General features: G+C 35.5%; 1 protein-coding gene across 6 annotated transcripts in view; it reads right to left on the reverse strand.

Moving 5' to 3' along the window:
- Nucleotides 1-21,216, reverse strand: part of ARFGAP3 (ARF GTPase activating protein 3) — a 36,833-nt gene that overhangs the window by 3,197 nt on the left and 12,420 nt on the right. For 5 of the 6 annotated variants that reach the window (XM_075161557.1, XM_075161540.1, XM_075161573.1 and 2 more), the window contains 10 exons: nt 20,634-20,717; nt 18,311-18,392; nt 17,852-17,908; nt 16,031-16,077; nt 13,693-13,838; nt 10,031-10,156; nt 9,334-9,456; nt 5,499-5,636; nt 4,140-4,263; nt 3,012-3,102 (listed from right to left, as the gene is read on the reverse strand). In XM_075161557.1, coding sequence (XP_075017658.1) covers nt 3,012-3,102; nt 4,140-4,263; nt 5,499-5,636; nt 9,334-9,456; nt 10,031-10,156; nt 13,693-13,838; nt 16,031-16,077; nt 17,852-17,908; nt 18,311-18,392; nt 20,634-20,717 — 1,018 coding nt within the window. The remainder of the gene's footprint in view (nt 1-3,011; nt 3,103-4,139; nt 4,264-5,498; nt 5,637-9,333; nt 9,457-10,030; nt 10,157-13,692; nt 13,839-16,030; nt 16,078-17,851; nt 17,909-18,310; nt 18,393-20,633; nt 20,718-21,216) is intronic. The other variant, XM_075161548.1, reaches the window with a different exon arrangement.

A 21,216-nucleotide genomic window follows, 5' to 3' on the forward strand; every position in this document is an offset into this window, starting at 1 on the left:
TAGACCCACAGCCAACTGATAATCATGACCCGTCGGGACACAACCGGTAACTTGTGAGCAGTTGGACAAGCTCGTCCTGCCGCAGACTCCACAACCTGCACAACTCTAACTCCTTTTGACAGCAGCTCTATGCAGAACATTGCTACACGCCGGCAGCCCTTTCTTCTCCTTTTTTCTTTTTGAACAGGGGTGGAAGAGGAAGAGAGAACCTGCTGCTCCTTTTTTCATGGGAAATTAAAGGCACATGCCTCGTTAGCAGGCCAAGCATACATTACTGTAGATAGTTTGATTTGCTTAAGCTAAGTGGTCGGTTCATAGTGGCAGACGCACAGTCACATTCAGAGAGCTTCCCACCCCGTTCTTTAAAGCCGGCTAGTAGCTGTTTCTACAATGCATGGGCACACTTTTTTATAGATTATTTTCAAAAATTCACCATCATTGAGACAGCCCTATTTCTTCTGAACTGTAATTTTGATTTCCTTATGATCTGTTCCACTTATCAAATGCTTCAGCGTTTTTGTTGTTGAAGTCAGAGTCATGGAAATAAAACTTGCAGATATAAATAACCTGAGAAAAGCTCTAACCGCTTCTCAGCCACATGAATTTTCTCCTATTTTTCTGGTCATGTATGGTTGTCTGAAAAACTTCTTGTAAATGAGGCAGGAAAGCACCTCCTTTTCTTGCGATCTCGTTCAAAAGCAGCATCTATGAGTCAGCCATCTGACATGCCATCTTTCATAAGCAACAGGTCTGAAATAACGCAAAGTAAAAGCGTTCCTTGCAGCCCCCTCTTTTTGGTAAATAGCTCCTACAGCATTCTGTACAAAAGCAAGCATCCCAAAACTGTTCTACCCTAAAATCTCAGCAGTGCTCATAAAAACAACTTTAGATTCAAAGGACATTGTATTCTGGCAAGGACCCCACAATTACAGCAGCGGTTTTGTTGCCAGTTGTTGACTGGCTGGCAACCAGTCTCCTGATTACCTTTATTTTATGGAACTAATGATGGCCTTGGCAGTAATTCAACACCAGACAAGCTATCAGTGCTGTAAATTTTTTCCAAGAAGGGCCATTGTCAAAAGATAGTCTTTGGGGTGGGGAGTGTAACAGAAAAACAGGCAGCAAAAGAAGATTCTGTAGATTGAATATAGTGTGAATTTATAATATACAAACTAGTAATTCCTGGAGTATTTTTTCCTCACTATTATTCTAGAGCAGTTAATAACCCACAAAATTTAGCAGAAATTTAGTCTCTGTAATACAACTTTAAATTTACTGTTGGGTTACATGCCAGTCAGAGAGAGTAACTAACCTCAAGTTGCAGGCAGGTATTTTTCATTCCATTATTAGGAATCTCTGCATTCCCCCACAAGCCCCACAAACATTTCCAAGTGGTCAATGATGAATAATCGTGTGTGCACAATTCACGTACACATAGTAAACGTTATATAATTGCCTGTCAGTACCCTTATTCAGAACATGGTGGGAATTTTATCACATATATATGTATGTGTACATAGAAAGGCGCATTCATATACGTATATACACACACAGATATACATATCAATTTGCCCCATCTTTAACTTATATTTACCTTTTCATTCTCTTATTCATTACTGTGTAAAACCCCCACAAATTACACAAATTAAAGGAAAAATTAATTCCATATAAAACAACTTATATGCAAGTAAGTTAAAAGGACGAAGAAAGTACTAATCAACAATAGCTAGATAACAAAATAATATTTGTTATCACAATCCCATATATTATTGAAAACATTATTGTTTACAAATTCAGAAAGAAACACCATTTCTTTGCTTATTTTCCCATCATCTTTTTTAATCACAAGTATGACACCATGTTGCAAATACTCTTTCAAGTGGCTAAAGTAACTTACTGTGATTTCTGCTTTATGTCTCCTCCCCTCCTGCAGTTTTTTGTTTGTTTGTTTTGGTTTTTTTTTTTTTTTTTTTTACATTTCAATTGACTAAAATCCAGCCTAAGTGACTGGTAATAGGAGTTATTTCTCTACTAGCCAGTGTATTCAAAACTTGCTTTCAGCAGACCAAAACTGAACAGTCACATGGCTTTTTTTTCTTCCAACTTTTCCAAAGTAAAATCAGATGCTGCATACTGTTTGCTTTTCCAGCCTATTTATACAATTACTCACAGATTTCAAGCTCTTCAATAATTCTTTTTTTCCATTTCTTCACAAGTTACGGAATGAAACCCAACCGATCAGGTCAATAAAATATTCCAATATTTCTTACCTTTTCTATTTCACATTACTGCACTATCCAAAAAGGGTGTTGGAAATAAAACATGAGAGATTTTCAGTAGCCTAAGGGGCTACTTTTCAGTCAATCTAACCTAATACTTCTTCCTTTCTAATTTGATGACCTATACGCTCCAGTGTAAGGTGTTCCAACAAATGTTTTAAACGGACAAACCAATTGCAAAATTCCCTTAATAATTTCGCAAGACCAGTGTTAGAGGCAGATACCCCAATGAATGGATATGCCATGCAACAGATTACACAGGAATTTCAAGCCCACTAACATTTTATTAATGATTCCTCTTATATTCAATATTGCTGTGACAGCTATTTTCACATATAAGTTACTTGTGGTAACTTATAAAAAAATGTACCTGATAGTCAATTTAGGTGTTGTCTCATTTGTTTTTATAATCAAATATTACAGTTTTTCTTTGATAAAAATTATTTACGATATAGTTAGTCTATTATTTGGAACAAGTCACATCAAAAAAACAGTATAAAATATTGAACTTACTGAACTGAAAATACAGAACTTGAATTATTTTTTTTGTTTTGTTTTAAATAATGACTACACCTGTCATGCTTGTTTGACCTACTATCAATACTAATGCATACTGCACTTTGCACACTTCTTGCAGAATACAGCGACAGCTAGCTGACAGTGGAACTACAAGTAGAGTTCCGGAGCATTTCCCAATGCATGCTACAGTTTCTCACTCTGTTCAATATGCACCTGCTGGTTGTTTTTTCTGATCTTCAAACAAGTCAGCTGAACTTATAGAGGAGCTTCCAGAAAGTCTTTCTAGTCGAGCCCTTGCTTCATACTAGGAAAGAATTGAGAAGAAAAAGTATTGTAACAGTATGCTGTCATCTTTTGAGATCATGTCAGATAATTCGTAAGGTTATAGATACAGTTTTAGAACATACAAATCCAGCTGAAGTTGACCATTCTGAAAGCTGTTCCCATTTTGTAGTTTTCACATGACTTACACACTGTGAGTTTCTCATATCTCAAGTCATTGCTGAGTTGATCAAAGAGTGACATTTACCACTGCAACACCAAGAAGCCTACTTACTGTTAACTACCCTAAAAAAGCGGATTGCTGAAAAGGCAGAGGAGAATGACCTACACAGCCATTAAAAACAACAACTAAAAAATGTGAAATGCAGTGGTTGGGTAGGATAAGGAAAAAGCACTGCGGTTAGCATCATGTTAACCCTTCTAATCACATGATGCTTTTAATTCAACTTTTTCTGAGTTCCTTGGGATTGGTAATATATTGATTATATTTTTTTACATTACTGTGTACATTGTTAATTTTTCATTAAAAATAGATTTTTTAAAATGACGCCTCACCTCCAAAATTCAACATAATATTAATCTGTTTTTTATTCCTAGGCTGATTCAATTACATGTCATTTGTTGAACCGTTTCTCTGCTTGCTTAGCCTTACAATAGTAATAATGTTTCCATGTAACAAATATAGCTGTTTTAAAAATGGTTTGTTAGCATCAGTTTGGGTATTTAGAACAAAAGAAGTAAGACTTCACCCAGCAGCAGGCTGATTCTTTCAAAAAATAAAGACTGCTCAACCATAGTCTGCCACTTCTATCAGAGAGGAATGATGTTGGAGGTAAGGTCGTACTTGCAGCTGCAACTCCTTAGGAAATACTAAACTATCAGAGTTAGCAAAGACTTGTACATTTCTGTCAAACAAATATTCAAGTGGACATAATTCTATAAGCTCACTAATTCTACCAATTTCAACTATTTATTGCCTTCTCTTTATATAAGAACACCATGTTTATAGTCAAAGAATATTTTAACGTTCAAAAATATTTATCACTGCTTTCTACTTACATCAGCATGATCTTGCCTTCCAAAATACATGTCTGATGAAATTGCTTTTACATTGCCAAATTTTTTTTGTGCCTCATCTGTGTTTAAAGATGGTTCATATTCAGGCTTACGACGAGATGTAGGCCTAAAAGAAAAATAAACTGCTTAGTGAGCGTAATTTTCATTTGTATCATCGCAGAATGCAATAAATCAAACAAGAAGCACTATCATCTCTGTTTTGTGAAGCCTAAAAGTATAATTGTGATCTTCTTCTTAATAAAAATTAAATCAGTATGAACCCAGGATAAAGAAATTCAGATAACTAAGTTGATATAGCAGCAAATAAAATTCCAGTGACAGTTTTACAAGAGGGTGAATATACAGCATTTCAAATTCATTAATCCTCTATCTTTATTTTCAGAGTTCATTTAAAAAGCAAGCCAAAATTATGTCAACAAGGACAGAATATTTCTACAAAACCTCAAAAAAACCAAAACACGTCAGTGAAATTCAGATTTAAATGTAATAATACAGAAAGGTTCAACATCCTTTGAACTGTCACTGCCTTCTACCTCAAACATATATATTTGACACTTGCCTTTTTCTTTTTTTTTTTTTTTTTTTTTAAAATAAAGGTACTCAAATAAGGAAGTAATAGTGTTATGGACATGAACCCCTATTTTGTGTAATATGCATCACTGGTCCAGCCCTTAGGAAACAACAGAACACGCCTGTGTTTAAAAAAAAAAAAGTTGTACTTAAGTGTACAAACTGCATTGTACAGGTAGATGAAAATACAGGTAACAAGAACAGAAGCAGAAAACACCAACCAAGCACATGAAACCCCACATTCTTATATTTTCCACTTAATTACAGAGATAAAAACACAGTTGTCAGAAAAGAAATATATTCATTTTTTATCACCACAACAATTAGACCTGTTGTTTTCAAGTATCTTCAATACCTTCATCCTGAAAGCTGAGTTCCCTACAGTTTCATCCATTTGGTAACTTGTTTCTGCTTCATTCATTAGGCAATAAACAAAGCAAGTAAAGCACGTATGCTCTCAGAACAGTGCAAATATTTGAGTTTCCCTCCACTTTTTTGTCTACTTCTTTTTCTGCTGACATGCTTTGGAAATTACCTCCAGTAAATATACTCTACAGCACTGAGCAAAACAGTGCTTAAAATGTAAATAACTAAACATGAAATTCAGCTTACAAAAGAAATTCAACCAGGAGGTCCCTTGACTGCTGATGAAAGTTATGGCCAAATTTTCCCTCTAGACTGAAAAAAATCCCACTACTATGACCAGGACTCAAATCACATTACCAAGTTCGGGCTTGCTGTACAAATATCAGTTAGGTTTTCTTTGTATACCTGTCTGAAAATCCTGTACTTTTTGAAGTTAACATTACATCAACATCTCTACTGTTATTTTCTTTCTTCCAAAAAGAATCTGTATTGTCATCCCATTTAGAGAAAGTGCTGCTTCTCAAATCTGGAGAATCATAGTACCTAAAATAAAAGAAGAAAAAAAAGTATTGAAAAAGTAGGAACTTTATATTGTTAAATAAATATTGCTTTAGTAAGTGTTTGCTAGCAAGTAAGTTTTCAGCACAATGGTAGTTGTCAGTGAATAATTTGGATTTCATAATATTGGTTAGGAGCTTTGTGCAGTTGAATCCAATGGATTTTTGGTTTTTTGCACACATATTTAACCAAATGAAAAGTCTGGCCTTTCTTTAGGCTGGATATGGTCATGAATAGGCAGTGGACTGCCTGAAAGATCTGGTCCCATCAAAAACAGCAGAGCAAAGTTCTCATTACTTCGAAGTATTATTTCTTCTTTAGTGTCAGACAAAGCACTGGGGAAGGACGTTGTCAAGATACCTGGCTGGTTTAAGAGCTTCAGGAGCTAAGAAAACTTCAGGATGGACCCTGCGAGCAAGGCATCATGGTGATCCTACAAGGCAAGGTAGTCTGCTCATAGCAGGTAGGTAGCCTGGTGGCACTCTATACTAAGAAACCAGCTATGAAAAAGCCACCACAACTTTCAAGGCACTTTGAACACTCCAGAGATCCAAGAGCACCTAACCCATGGCATCCAATTGTGCTGTGGTTTCACATGGGGCAAAGTTTTCTAACTAAGGGACTGACAGTGGCTAAATTCACAGTTCCATACGACTCAATCTATAAGCTACACAAGCAGAGAATCTGCTCCCATTTTCCGAAGCATCAACAAACATAGTTCAGAGCAGTAAGGAAAGCCCTTGTCTCTGGTTCTGTATGTATTTTTTAATACAAATATTAGTGTTAAATATCTCTGACCTTTGTAACATATTTTATTAAAACAATGCTAAATAACTTATTTCTTAAAAGTGAGTCTTAATTTAACAAGACAATCTTCTCTTGCATATCAAAACTGCAGGGAAAACACAATCAGAAAGGAAAAAAAAAAAAGAAAGCAGCATGTTTGTCAATTCTAGTAATAACTTATCTTGACCTCTTCCCCTTTGATTTCGATATGATACACCTGTCTAAACTTACATGGAGAATACTTGAAAAAAAAAACTATTAAAATGCCAAAGATTAACAATTTCCCTTTGTGGTTAAATAAACTTTCTTAAAGCTTAGATATGACCAGGATAGGCAGTAAGAGGATCAAAACGACAGGAGGCTAGCAGAATGGAATCATTCAATAGAACAAGCACAGGATTAAAGCCCGCATCTGTATTTTGTGAAAACCACCTTTAAAAAAAAACGGTCTCCATGTTTGTGTTATGAATAGTCAGGATTGCAGTTGTTTTTGCAGTTTATGAGAAATGTGACACCCTCAGCAGCAAAGCCTCCCACCTCTGCACATGTAATAGCAGGGACAGGTCTGGAACAAACTTCTACAAAAAGCAGGAGTCTCTCCCCTTCTCTCCTGACAGACAAAGGGAAATGCATTTAGCGCTCTGAGCAAATGCAATCTTCATCTTCACAGTATCAACCCAGAGTGGGTGCTAAACCCAGTAGATTCCTGAAGGTATTTCTTCCTGCTAAATGAGGCTTTTGCCCTCTCCACCTTTTGGATACAGATGGAAAATCCAAAGTAAGTGTCATAGATGAAAGTCGAAAAGAAAGGAAAAATCACAGAATCTACTTTTTGGGGCACATTACTATACCAATTCAATCTTTCAATGTTCTTGTGAGCTTAGGTTGTTTTCAGTGCAGTATCACATGTAAAATAAATAAAAGAAAAGCAGAAACTCCCAGAGTGGTACAGCACCAGAAAGTAGTTGGTATTCCAAATTTTTTCCTTCAGCTGCCTCTCTCCCTTACATCAGCTTAGAAATATGGCAAGGCACTACAAGCTTTCCTACAACCAGGGTCATTTTCTTTTGGTCTGACTTCTCAGTTTCTATATCATATGTTCCTATGGTAGCAGAGCGTAGAAGCACAACATACAATCTGCAAGGAAGCTACTACATAGCAACGCTCTTATTCCTGCCCACCTAATGAAGAAGCCACAGCAATCTTTAAAAGTTCCATATGGATATGTAATAACAAACAAGGTGTGTTATGTGTGTGTATATATATATGAAGCTATCCAATCTCACAATGGCCATCAAAACCATGGGACGGGGCAGGGGCTACAAGAGCTGATTTGAATAAAATTACTTATTTTCTCCATCCTTTCCTTTCAGATTTTCACAGCTTTGCAAAATACTTCTTCAGTATTTGGATGGGGTGGAGGGAGAAAGAAAAACTGCATTTAATAGAAAATAAAATTTTACATGGTTATATCAATAAAGATCTTATTAATTGTCGCAAAAAGAAAAATTAAAATCCAAGGATTTTGAGAGGCTCCAATTATATATCTAAACCTTGAGACATTTAGCCTGCTTAATTTACTTATCAGCACTCTAATATCCAGCATGATTATTTTGCTTTTGGGCATATATGAAGATGATATTAAAATTACTTTATCTCTATTTCAAAGTCACAGGTTGGAATAAAGGATAATAACTACCTTACAAACCTTACCAAATCCAACAATCTGACTTTATCCCTTCTTCAAAGAGAATGAATTTGTATATACCAACTCCAATTAGATTTTACTGTTGCTATAACTAGAAGAACAAGAGCCAGGAACAGCTAGGTTACAATTTATCTTCTAATTATTGAACCAAAACACATTAAAAAGCCTCTTCCATAATTCATCCTTTGCCTGCTAGTAGGCTTATGAATAATTTGAGAGCAGTAACAGTTCTTTCTCTTTCAGAGAAGCACTGAAATGATACGTTTTATTTTACAAGACTGCTGCCAGTTTACTTGGTATCGCATTTGCATTTCTGCCACTAGTGATTACACTGCAGAGTAATGACACAAAAGCTTTTGTGTTTTTATTTGCCCGTCTACAAGTAATTAGGTACAATTTTTCATGTTTCTGTGGCACCAATCCAATAAAGGCAGTTTATAAAAGCAAGACCTGTTTCTATCAGAAACAGCTGTTTCATTGCAATTTGTGCCTATAGGACTAATTCTTTTTCTTCCCCCTCCCCACAGCAGTATTTTATAATTTGCGTTGCATTCATGCTCTGATCAAAAATTCATCAATTATTTTTTGCTTACATTTTATGTTCAAATACATAAAAGTCCATCAAATAAGACTGTAGACATCTACACAATACATCTAACACACGATACCTCAAAAAGATTTCAGTTTTTGCATTTGGCACGTGTCCAGTTAAAAGTCTGATGCAATTGTAGCACATCTAGTATCAGACTTCAATACTCGTTTAATTTTAAATTGAAAGTTGAAGACAGCACCACAAGGGGGAAAAAAAAAAACCCCAAACCCCGAATGAACACAAGTCATTCTGACAAAAAATTCACTGGATTCGGTATACAGCAAATAAAAGCTTATATGGCAACTGTCTGTGCAAGTAGAGACTAGACCCTGAACAAGACAAAACCTGTGAACACATAATTCAGACTACCTTCTCCTCAGAAAAGGTAATTCCTCCTCTTTATAAATACATCTGTCATCAAGATAAGGTCAACTATTTCACAACTGTTCTGATTCAGATGTCCCCTGAAAATATGCTAGGTGTGTAGACATGTCCAATTGTCTTCCTTTTTCATCTTAAGTTCCAAATATATTGTGTATATTTGAATATGTAACTTGCATATACTTCTACCCCCACTCAAAAAGCTTATACATTACCTTGAACTAGAAGAGAAATATGAGTCTTCTACATCATCAGTGTATTTTTTCTTCGGCTTTGCAATTGCAGGTGTTTCCTGCTCTATTGTCTGCATATCTGAGGTGACAGAGTGAGAAACGCCACTGGGGACAGGAAGAAAATAAGTATGTAAAGAGATGACAAAGTTCACACCCTAAAAAAAAAAGAAATGAAAGCCCAAATCTAGCTGATAATGCCCAAGCTATACAAACATTTAAGAAGAAAGGAGGAACTTAAAAAAAAAAAAAAAGAGCCCTGGAAGATTCAACTGTAGTTCTCTGAAGTAGTGACAGGACTTCTGAACGCACAGACCATTCCAACAGCTGGAAAACACAGCAATGTGACTTTTTCAGAGTTCTGGCTTGTAAAAGACAGACTATACTTAGGTTGGTACTGTTCACTGAAAACATCTTGGCTACCTTCCTCACAGTCAGCTAATGGAGGCGAAGATCCTACAGATATCCTTCAGTTTAGGTTAACACCTGTCTGGCAGGTTAGAACTTAAACCTACCAGAAGCAATCCTGCCCCTTCCCCCTGACAGATACTAGATTCTCTGCTGATATTGTTTAAGTTTCCATAACACACTTTAGTATATTTTTTCATTTCCTAAGTAAAATGAAGGATAACTGCATAAAGCCAGAGAGTATTTTAAATACAGTTTATAGAACTTCACATACCTTCTGTTGCTGCCAAACCCCATGCCAAGTCTCTCCAATTCATTTTTCTTCTTACCAGATAGATTTAACTTTTCTTCTTTTGTTTTAATATCAAGATCTCTGTAGGCCAACCGTAAAGATGATACGCTAGAACAAAACATACAGTTAACATACAGCTGAAAAATGCTACGCTGAACGCCCAACCCAATACTACTGGTAGAAAATTAACAATGTATATTGTAGCACTGTATTTTGTATGTTCTGTGTTTACTGAAAATATTATTAATTGGATTAAATTCCAACTATAAGAATGGGAGAAAGCCAGTAGAGAAGACTGTCTAAACAGTACCCCAGTCTGTGTACGAGCAGGTAACCTTTTTCAAAACAAATGTGAAACATGCTACTGCTGAAGTTCAGGACATAGTTTTGCATCACCATTAAGTCAACCTGGAAAAGTCTTTTTTCCACAGTCCTTATTCTATTTGATACCAAATAATTGTCAAAATTACCCAACTCTGACATATTACAGTACTGTGGTACTAGTAATGTTTTCCCCTAGTGCACGGCTTGACCCTGCTACATCTCCCTCTCTTCAGCCCCTTCATGCTCCTAGTGGTTTTAGCACTTGCTATGCATGCACTCTTGAGACAAGTGCTAGAGGCAGACCACACTTCTTCTTTATTAATGCTGCTTTTCCCTGTGCCCAAAAAGGTGTCTCAGAAGAGGGGAGGAGAGAGTCTTTGTACTCCTAAAATGGAATATATTCTGTATTATGAAACTTTGAAGCATGCAGAACTTATCATTTACTGCACAGCTGGCAACACAATTTGTCATCTGAAACACCCTCACAGTTCACTTACAGTTTTCTGAGATGCCATGAGCCGTCCTGTACCTCAAAACAATCTTAACTCTTTTCCAGTAATACCAGTGTAGCAGAGACAGATGTTTTTAATCTTGATTACAGAATTGTAAAAACACTGCTTAACTTTAATTTGTTAGGTTAAAAGGGATACAAATAGTAATTTCAATGCGCAATGCAGCAATATTTTAATTCGTAAGTTGCGACTGGCATAAAGTACAAATGAACACTATCAGAAGAGAGGTAAATGAGATTTAGGATGCTGCTGGTAGACGTCCTGCTGCAAGTAGAAAGGAAGTACTTAAGTCTGAAAACCCTTGTAACTTCCCTTCCGTTTTGTACAGAAGCAGGAATGAAAAGAAAACAAGTTTTTGACCAAGGAGTATTTTCTTCCAGTGTGTCTCCTAACTATTTGATTACTGAAACAGGCTCTTCCCGGCTTGATTTTTTTCTGGTCCCATGCATACTGACTTAACTTTAACCGAGAGTACAAGATGCCCTACTAAAGTTCATACCCTGCTGGTTAGTGCATCTCCCGCAAGACAGCAGCTGCGTGGCTGAGCCTGTCAGAATGAAAAGGGCACAGCATCCGGCCTCCTTCCTTCACAGACAAGGGATGTAGGTACCAGCCTGCTATAAGGAACGGGACAGCACTCCTCCACTGACGAGGCATTTCAAAAAGGAGGAGAGCCACCTCAATCTTGCGATGATTAGGTATCCTTTGCCTGGGGCTTTCTGAGGACTTGGAGCCAGAACTGAAAAAATCACTACCTTTTATGTTCAGGTGCTTATAATAATAGAAGTCAGATACAAACCAGGATGCATCTGTGGAATGACTTTTGAAACCAATAAAATCAGAAAAATGTATCTTCAAAGCACAGAGTATGTTCAGGGAGGTTTTAAATCAATTCTTACAGTTTAGGACCAACTGTTACACAGAAAATTGAAAATGTTCTGTAAAATTCAACTTGAAACTGCTACTGATAAAATCTACCCAGCACTTTAAGTAGAAAGATTAGCAGCCCATCTTATGAGATCTGTTTTATGAACATCAAAGATTTTATTTGCTGTTGATTAAAACAAATAGAGATAATGATAATTTTTTTTAAAGTAATTCCAGTTATCTATTCTCTTGCCAGTGCACAGCAGAAAATAAAGAAACTGTATACCAATTATAAAATCACATTTTAAGTTTTAAGTCTCAGAACTCTTTCTCCTAGTACTAGGCTACAAAACCATCGCTTCCATTCCTGCCACGTAACAAAGCCACATTGAATTAATTTACTAAAGCTCATTACTCAAGCTTTTAAAATTAAAATTGCCACACAAATTAGTTGGAAGCAAATGCAATTTTAAAAGTATTCATCCTTCTTTAATTTTGGTATATACTGCCATCTACAGTTAAAAATCCAAAAAGTTAATCTCAAGGGAAATACAGTTATCTTGCCTCTACTGGGATCAGATGCATAAGCTGAACTATATGTGCACCCCTCACGTTTGCAGACATTTTTAGAGGGTTCTGGCCACTGCAGAAAGGTTGCAGCAAACTTATACTAAAGGTTGCCTTGGATCTATATAGATTTATACATTTCTGACACAAAAAACAAATTACTACTTGGGACTTTCTTCCAAACTGAATTATATCATTAAAGATAGTATCATTAAAGAATAATAAAAAATAATAATGAACAATCATTTTTCTTGTTGTTTAGTAGTCCGTTCCTCCGAGACACTCTACTGGTAGTTTTTGGCAATCACTGAGAAGCATGACTTTGTGGTAAGAATACTTCAGGAAAAATGAATGATCCCCTTGTGATTAATATTTTTGATGCACACAAAACATCCATTTTGGCTACATAAAGGTGAGCAAAAGGAGCACGGCAGAGATTATAGACCAAAGAGCTTGGTACCATGAGCTCCAAGTGATCCTGTAACTATGTAATAATTCAGAACGTTTCTCAATAGGTCATAAAAATGATGCATCTTAGCACTTAAGAGAGGATGTTAAGCTTTACAACAGTAAAAATGTACACTAACCAACTCTTTAATAGTCTAATTTTGATGACAACAAAATGTTAAAAACCAAAAACACATAGCAGAGAAATGTAGTGGAAGGAACCAAGAACAGCACCCTCAGCTTTAGGGCTGAGTATTTATTAAGACAGACTAACAGATTCGAGGCCTCAGACAAAAATATTCAAAGGGTTTTGGTGAAAATGAAGCCAGTTCCAGTATAAAACAGCTGAAACTTAAGCAGGCAATTCTAGCCATACTTAAACTACCCCCTGCCTTCAGCATAGAAACTCTTACCCAATAAGTACAAATAAAGCTGAATATTTGTATGTTCCCTATGCTCTTAGAAACACTGTTTTAAATAGTATTCAGTTCATTACACCAAAACAAAATAAACGAGGTGACTAGCATGGGGTAAAGAAAGTTCAAGAGGCAAGAGTCTTCTGTGGTAATACTTAAAATTTAACATAGTTTAGATTTATTTCACATTTTATTCATATGTATCAGTAGAATGTCTCCTTATTTTCTGTGTTAAGTAAGAATAAAACTAAGGTTATTTTTAAAGGTAGCATCGGGCTATTTCTACAGTAAATCATCAACTGTAGAAACATATACTTAATGGCAAAAAAAAGGTCAATGAGGGAATTACTGTTTGGCCAACCTCATTCACATTTGGGATTTTTTTTAAAGCAAGAACTGAAGTTTTATTTGCATGAGCTAATCTCTGGTAGTATTTAAAATGTTGACAATTACTTCATTAACATGAAATTACGTTTCATGTTTTACCATTGTATATATAATTCATACTTACAGTGGCTCTTCCTTCTCAGTTTTCTTACTGCTATGAATATCCTCTTGTTCCTTCATTTTATCTACAGCTTGTGCTTGTTTTTCAATCTCATTAAAGCTTTGGCTGCTCACTTTTTGTGCCCCCAAACCACCTTTTTTGGCACCAAGCTTGATTTATTGAAAAACAAACAAAAAAAAGCACCAACATTATAACTGAGACAATCACCTCAACTGACTTAATAGTTAACTTTGAAAGCAACAGCAAACACTATACTCTGTTTGGGAGCATATGCAAACAGCAATGAAAATTCGGAGCAGAGAAAATATTTTTTCATGTTTTGACCCTCCACATGCTTCCTCTATTAACTCTTACAAATTTAGTTAGTTCTGCAGTCAACTATCACAGGGTAATGAAACTATTATAGTTTTAATTGTTTAGAGAATGGCATGTTCAAATAAATGTTATAAATATAGCACAACTTTAGCTTCTTAATAATGATTTTGTTGCATGGGAATAACATAATAAAATTTGTTGCAATGGAATCATTTGGTGCTCATTCACTTAATTCACAATTTACATTTAGAAGTGGCAACGATTTTTCAATTAGTTCTCACTGGCCAGTGCTAGTGTGTTATCTTTGTTCGTATTTTTAATAAACGTGTACATACGTATTTACTGATTTATGGTAGGAGAGCAATATACCCGTTTTGTATATACGTGTATGCATGATTAGCCTTCGCATGTGACAAAGCACTGTAAACTGTTTTTAGATAAACACATCTGCTGAGAGGTTCTAGTTTTGCACTCATTCTTTTAAAATAATTCTATTTCTAGTTCATATTACTTCAATACAGGGATACATATTCTTTCATTCTAATTATCAAAGGTTTAAAAAAACACTTATTACTACAAATATGAATAGATACAATGATGCTGATTCAGACAGTGGCGCAGCGCTCAAACTGCTGTTCTTAGTCTCCCGTGTGTTTAATTCCTCATCTGCAACGCTGCAGCAATATTAATTTTCACAATACATTTATCTTAACTTTTTAATGCTTTAAAGTCTTTATGTAAAAGCTCTGGCCTACGTACATACAGTTTTAGGCTCTGACACTACAGTTCACAAACTGTACACGCACCTGTGAACCCAGTTCTGTTGTTCTTACTGTAAGAGAACATACCTGCATAAACCATTTAGAATAAGAAATTCCTCTTGTGTATTAGGGCCCTCTAGTGGGAGCAAGAAATAATAGGTTTCGATCTAAATGACTCTTCTGCTCCAATAAATCTTTAAAATCTTTTGCCATACAACAGTTCAGACTTAAAAGAAGTGACTTCCTGTAATATATTATCACCCTAATAGCCTAATATTAGGGCTATTTTCTTGGGACTCGGGAGCCAAACATTCAAAACCCAGCTTTTCCTAGCTGGCTTGAGTTAACTGGAGTTGTCTTACTCAGTTTTCAGGTTCCTTGAACAATCACTCTGAGATACTCGACTCTCCTCATGCCTTCTTTACAGAGACCAGATGCCTAAGTGTTAAGACCCCATGCAGAAACAAGTCTGTAAACTATCTTGAATTGAGTGCAGCTGCAAGTTATCTATAAATACAACCAAATACCATACTGCTGTGTGGCATGACATGAGGACTGCTCCAGAAATATATATCTGAATGTCTCAAACTCACCTTATATTGACAGATTATGCCACACATGCATATTTAGCCACCCAAAAGTGCTTTTGGAACTCCCTCTGTTTTCAGGATTTGCTACAAAAAGATCTCAATGCCGACTAACTGAGGTGAAAGCCTGAAGAAGCCTGGCAACCCAGTATCAGCAAGTGAGAAGAAAGGTTATAGGGCATCAGTGGAGTTGCAGGGACAATGGTTGTGAAAAGAACTGAAGAGAAGTGGGATACAGACCTTGACATCAATATATGCTTTGATATTTTTATTTTACTCATTTTTGAAAAGATATCACCTGCTGTTCAGGCCCAGAAGCACAAAGAAAATGACATTTAGATATACATGTGGAAGTCTAGACAGTTCAGTGAGCTACATACACATAAACAGACTTAGAATTTATCTGAGGTCAGAAAACAACTCATGGATCTGAAGCGCCCTGCCACATAACAATAGTAACCTGTTAGACAAATCCATCTTGACAATAATCTATTTTCAAACAGATCATTGGCTGTTTTGATATAGAAACAGTTTTCAATTTCATTTTAGTTTCATAAATCATTACTGATACAAGTACTATTTAGTGCTAACTTACATGATACATCTCCATATTGCAATCTACATATTTCCAGAGATCTATAATACAGATAAAAATATGTACTATTTATATACACTTACCCCCTTCTTAGCTTGATTTGGCTTCTTTTTTATGAAGGTGGTGTTCTCTGCAAGGATTAAATGTACATTACTTGACATACAATTTTATTAATTCCAGAACTGCAGAAGATAATTTCCACAGTATCAGTCACAAAACAGTTTTTGGAATTTATTTAATGCCTTGAAGTGTTACACTTTCTACACTAAGAGACTGAGATACTAAACTGAGTTACAGGCAACAGAGCTGTGACTATCTCCAAGAAAATGTGGGAAACTGCCTCTGATTGAGGATACGGCATCTCTTGCAAATACATAATAGCAATAAAATTACAGCTCAGTTTTCAGTTGTAGATACCTGCTAGTAAACAGAACAAGAATGCGGGACTTGCTATTCTGAATCAGACTAGAGGTCCACCTGATCCTGTACCATTTCCAAGATTAATTGTTTCCTGAACAGAAAGATATTGGCTATGTTTAAAACCACTAATGATAGATATAAAATATACCTGTATCATCATAAACAAAATCACAAACATTATCAGAGGTGACAACATACTTTATCACTAGATTGAACAGCTTTGTTCAACTGCCTAAGTACAATATTGGAAGTTTGAAAGGTACAGCCTTAATGCTTTGTATTAAACCTCGAAACATAGAAAAGAAATGAACCTACATTCTGCTCTGCATGAAGTCTGACACAACTCCTAATCTTGATATTTTTAATGAGATATTTTTAATGAGACCCTAATAGGACTCACTACATTCTGTAAGGCACTGTATTGTGCCTTCTTGACAGCTACCCTGAGCCAGGGTAAATCTCTCACAATCACAAGTTTTCAATCAACAACTCATACTGAATGCTTGTACGTACAGAAAAACTGGTTTGAGCTGAAATTTAGTTGGAAACAGGCATACACACGTAAGATAGAACTCGTGATGTCCAAAACAAACAAGAAAAGCACTTGTTTTATGAGAACATGTGTTAAAGATACAAATGACAAAACCAGGAAGTGTATGCGGTTAACTATTTTTCCTAGTCTCCAGCTCTTAAAAAAACAAAACAAAACAAAAAAAAACAACCCAAAACCAAAACCAAAGTGAATATAAAAACAGTGATGAAGACCTTACCTTCTTAAAGCACCGAGTTAGACCCGGCCACAACTTCTTTACTACTCCTGTGCTGCTGAGAATCAATGCTCTTTATTCTCAGAAACCTGCTCCTGCAGGATGATCCTCAAAATGATAAATCACTGATGTATTCTATTCTATTCTATTTTCCTCAACTTTTTTTTACTTACTTATAATATGATACACTCTTCAGTGTTAAGCAAATTAAGACTCTGAACATTAAAGATACTGTATGACAAGTACAAGATTTTTCCAGTTTAAATTTTTATGTTCAGTTTTCTGAAAAGGGAGCAAAAACTATGTCTAAATAGAAAGACTGACCTATCTAGATTAGTATAAGATGTGTTTGCTTAACATTAATGACAGCACAATGCTCTATATGTGCTTTAAATGCAGAACTTAAAGCAGTCTAATAGGAGGTGTAAAATATTAAGTCACCTTTATTAGGTGTGATACCTGTAGCATTTAAATTCATCAGGTTGGCTAAGATAAGATAGATAAAACCAGAACAACACTGACTAAAATGAATTTCTTAGAAGGAGTACACTGTTTAAGAGAAGTTGTTGTAACACAAATTCAGATGTTTCAACTAACTCATGCACGCTGATACTAAAGTAAGAATTCCACATCTCTTCCCAGTCATACATTCTCTGTACAAACGAATATTTAAGTACACTATACTGGCTACTATCTTCTTCTGCTTACACTCATTACCTAATGCAGCTTTTGGTGATGTACTAAGGCAATCAACACTCGGTCCATGTTCTGGTTCTAAAACATAATGAATAACAAGGGTAAGAATATCAGAAGGCTCTTTAGAATGCTTAAAATACCAAAACACAACTCACGGTACTCAGGGTACTGTTTGATACATATAGTGTAATACGTTATTTCTGTGACAGCTTTACCAGTTACTAAAAGAGCAGCAGGCACCCAAAGATTCATCTGAAGTCTTTTGAATTTAATTTTAATTTGGATTTCTATTAAACATTACTAAAAGAACAGGCAGTCTCACACATTCTAGCATAACCCTTCTAAAAAGTCCTTCCTTTCCAAAATTCTTGTGTTATTAACATGGTTAGGTTATTTAACTATTAAAGTAGGGTAAAAAGAGTCTAAACAAAGACACTACCAGAAAAATGCAGCTTATTGTTAACAAAGAATCAGTCATACCTTCATAGCATTCTGGAATATTTTCTGACGTTTTCTGCTGCAGAGAAACTGGCTCTGATAACACCCACTCTGTATTCTTTGCCTTGAAAAAAAAGACAAAATCAAAAGTGCACACAAAATGGAACACAGCAAATAAGTATGAGCACTGAGCTCAAAGACTGCCTAAGCACCACTGATTAGTTAATAGTGGATTCTTATGATTACAGCTTCTAGGTTTAAAACCTGTTCTCAGAAGGGCAGTTATTTAAGTTACAAGAAATGCCTCCCTTTATTAAAAACAAGCTGGTTTCAAACCACTCCCGAGCATCTGTATTTCCCTCTCAGGAATTTCAATATGTTTACCATCCAAAAAACCAATATGTGTTTTAATTGTGCTTTAGATTTATTTATTGTATGCTGGCTATTAATTTTCTTTACTTATAACAGTAATACAGTACAGGAAATCAGGATCATTTATTTACATATAATCACCAAACCTTCTCCCCACACTAAGCTCTTACACTTCCAATTTTCTAACATTTAATTTTTGATCGTAAGCAGTCCTCCCAAGTCTTCCTGATGAGTCCTCCCACTTCCCTCAGACACATTCTCCTCAGGCAGGCTTGTGACCTAGTCACAACAATATCTGCTTAATATTATCTTTTCCATCAATGCTGTGCCACTGCCAGTTCATGCTTATTCTTCCCTAAAACCTCAATCTCAAAACTTCCTGACATCTCTTTCCCAAAACATCCGTTCCCAAATAATCTCTTGCTCTGAGGTACACAGACTGCTTGTCTTTAACCTCCTGCCCTTTGCAGCTACTCGAAAAGTTTGCTGTGAAATTTACTTTATCCTACCCATACATTCTCTTAAGAGGGTTTGTATCAAGTTCCTACTTCTTGTCCTCAACCTCAGAAATATTTACAACACTTTTCTGCTTAAACAACTTCTTCTTTAGCTTGCCTCAGTTTATGCTTTTCCCACTCATCTGCAAGCATTCTCCCAGGTTGCCTTTTGCAAACAGAAATACTCCAGTTATTTTTCTATTACCAGGACAGATGATCTTCTGATGAAGACACTAGACTAGAATTCACAATAACTGGGGTTTTTTTTGTCTTTGCAATGAGCATTTACGAGTAATACAACAATCTTCCCAGTCTGTAAAATGTAAATATTCTTCCACTATTTCAAAGATGCTGAAATTTATTTTTACAAGACATTCAAATATTGGCTGCAGTGTAAGTTCCTAAAATAAAACAAATAAATAGCAAAAAGGCTGAATTTCCCTTTAAAATGCACCATTTTTGAAACCTCACAAATACAATAAAAAAGTTACATTTTGAAATGTCACAACCAAAATAAAATAAAAAAAAATTTCCTTTAAATTACAGCTTTTTTTGTCTTTAAGCATCCCATATACACTAGAAAGTCATGCCATTTTTACTGTGTTCTTTACCTCGGTGCAGATATGAGCAACTTGCATAAGTTTTTATTACTGCTAATGCACATGTACAACCACAACGTCATGACAGGGGAATTAACATGCACATGAACTGGTGAAGAGTTTTCACTAATCTGATATACCCAAGCTCTTTGAATTCTTCTCTATCCCAAAATATGCCTCATGATCATACTTGTGTTTTAGGTGTTCACAGCCCGCAACTGTACTACAAAGCAATTATACTGGAACACTTAATATTGTTGCAATATTTAGGAATACTAGGTGTAGTAATAACTTAATTGCTCTAAGTTTAAGATCACAATTGCTGAAGTTGTTTTCACGGGTATTTTTCAAATACCAGACTCAAGAGAGTCTCTTAAACATTAATGTGTGCAATAAACACAGCACCTATCACCTTAAGGAGGTAGGATCAAATAAAAAAAAAAACCAGCAGTAGCAATAGCCTTCAGAAAGTTACTTCAACTTTTTCAAAGAGGATGTAAGTATTTTGGAGGAAAGAAAAAAGTTTCTGCTTAGCAAATGTTTTAAGAACTATTAAACCTTACTAATTAAAAACCAAAGTTATCACATAGTATATTTAAATCAAGGCACTCCCAAGCAATGAATCATGAGTCCAAGTGGAATTGTATGCCTACAAAAAAAACGAGTTTCATTCCACATTTAGCTACTATTTGGGTCATTCTAAGCTACCATGTTAAAAAGTAGTTCACATCCAGGAAGACTTTTGAGACCCACAGAAGGAAAAACAGATAAATGTTAAGTCACTGACCCACCCTTTCTCTAGAAGGTTTTCTTTCAGACTTTAATCTTCATCATCGAGCACACAGTTAACCTAAGTGTTTAGAAAGCTAACAAGAATTAAATACAGGTAATCTATACCTTGGGAGAGACATGGGATGCAAAAAAGTCTTCCTCTTTGTTTTGAGGTGACACAGGTGGCATTCCACATCCATCTGTCCACAGCTAGAATTAAAAGAGAGAGAGAATTTTACAGGACAATTGCATGAATGTTTTTTTCAAATGCACTAATCTTAAAACTACTCTTTTTTTTTTTCAGGTTAAAAATTTACTGATTTTTTTTTTCCTGGTACATAATTTTTCCTTACAAATTTATTCGAGCTTCAATATATAACATTCCTTTTTCTTTTAATTTATTTCATATATCCTTGATGTGTTCCTTCACATTACCCATTTTCTTCTTAACAAAACGCTCAGTGTAAGCTCTGCTGTAGCCATACTGTCAATATTTAGCATCACTAGAGCTTTATAATAAGTAAGTTTTTTCATATTCTCACATAAGGTATTTTCTCTCTAATATTCTTATTTTGCCCAAAGCAAAAAAAACTGAAAACATAACACTAGCAATCATTGGAAACAGTTTTCGGAATTGTATCAGTGTGGTCTGGTACTCTGACAAATTTTCCCAGCTACTCTCAGAATCCCAAAACCTCCGCAGAGTTTT

This window comes from Calonectris borealis, chromosome 1 (genome assembly GCF_964195595.1).
Source record: "Calonectris borealis chromosome 1, bCalBor7.hap1.2, whole genome shotgun sequence".
In the NCBI taxonomy this organism is placed as follows: Eukaryota; Metazoa; Chordata; class Aves; order Procellariiformes; family Procellariidae; genus Calonectris; species Calonectris borealis.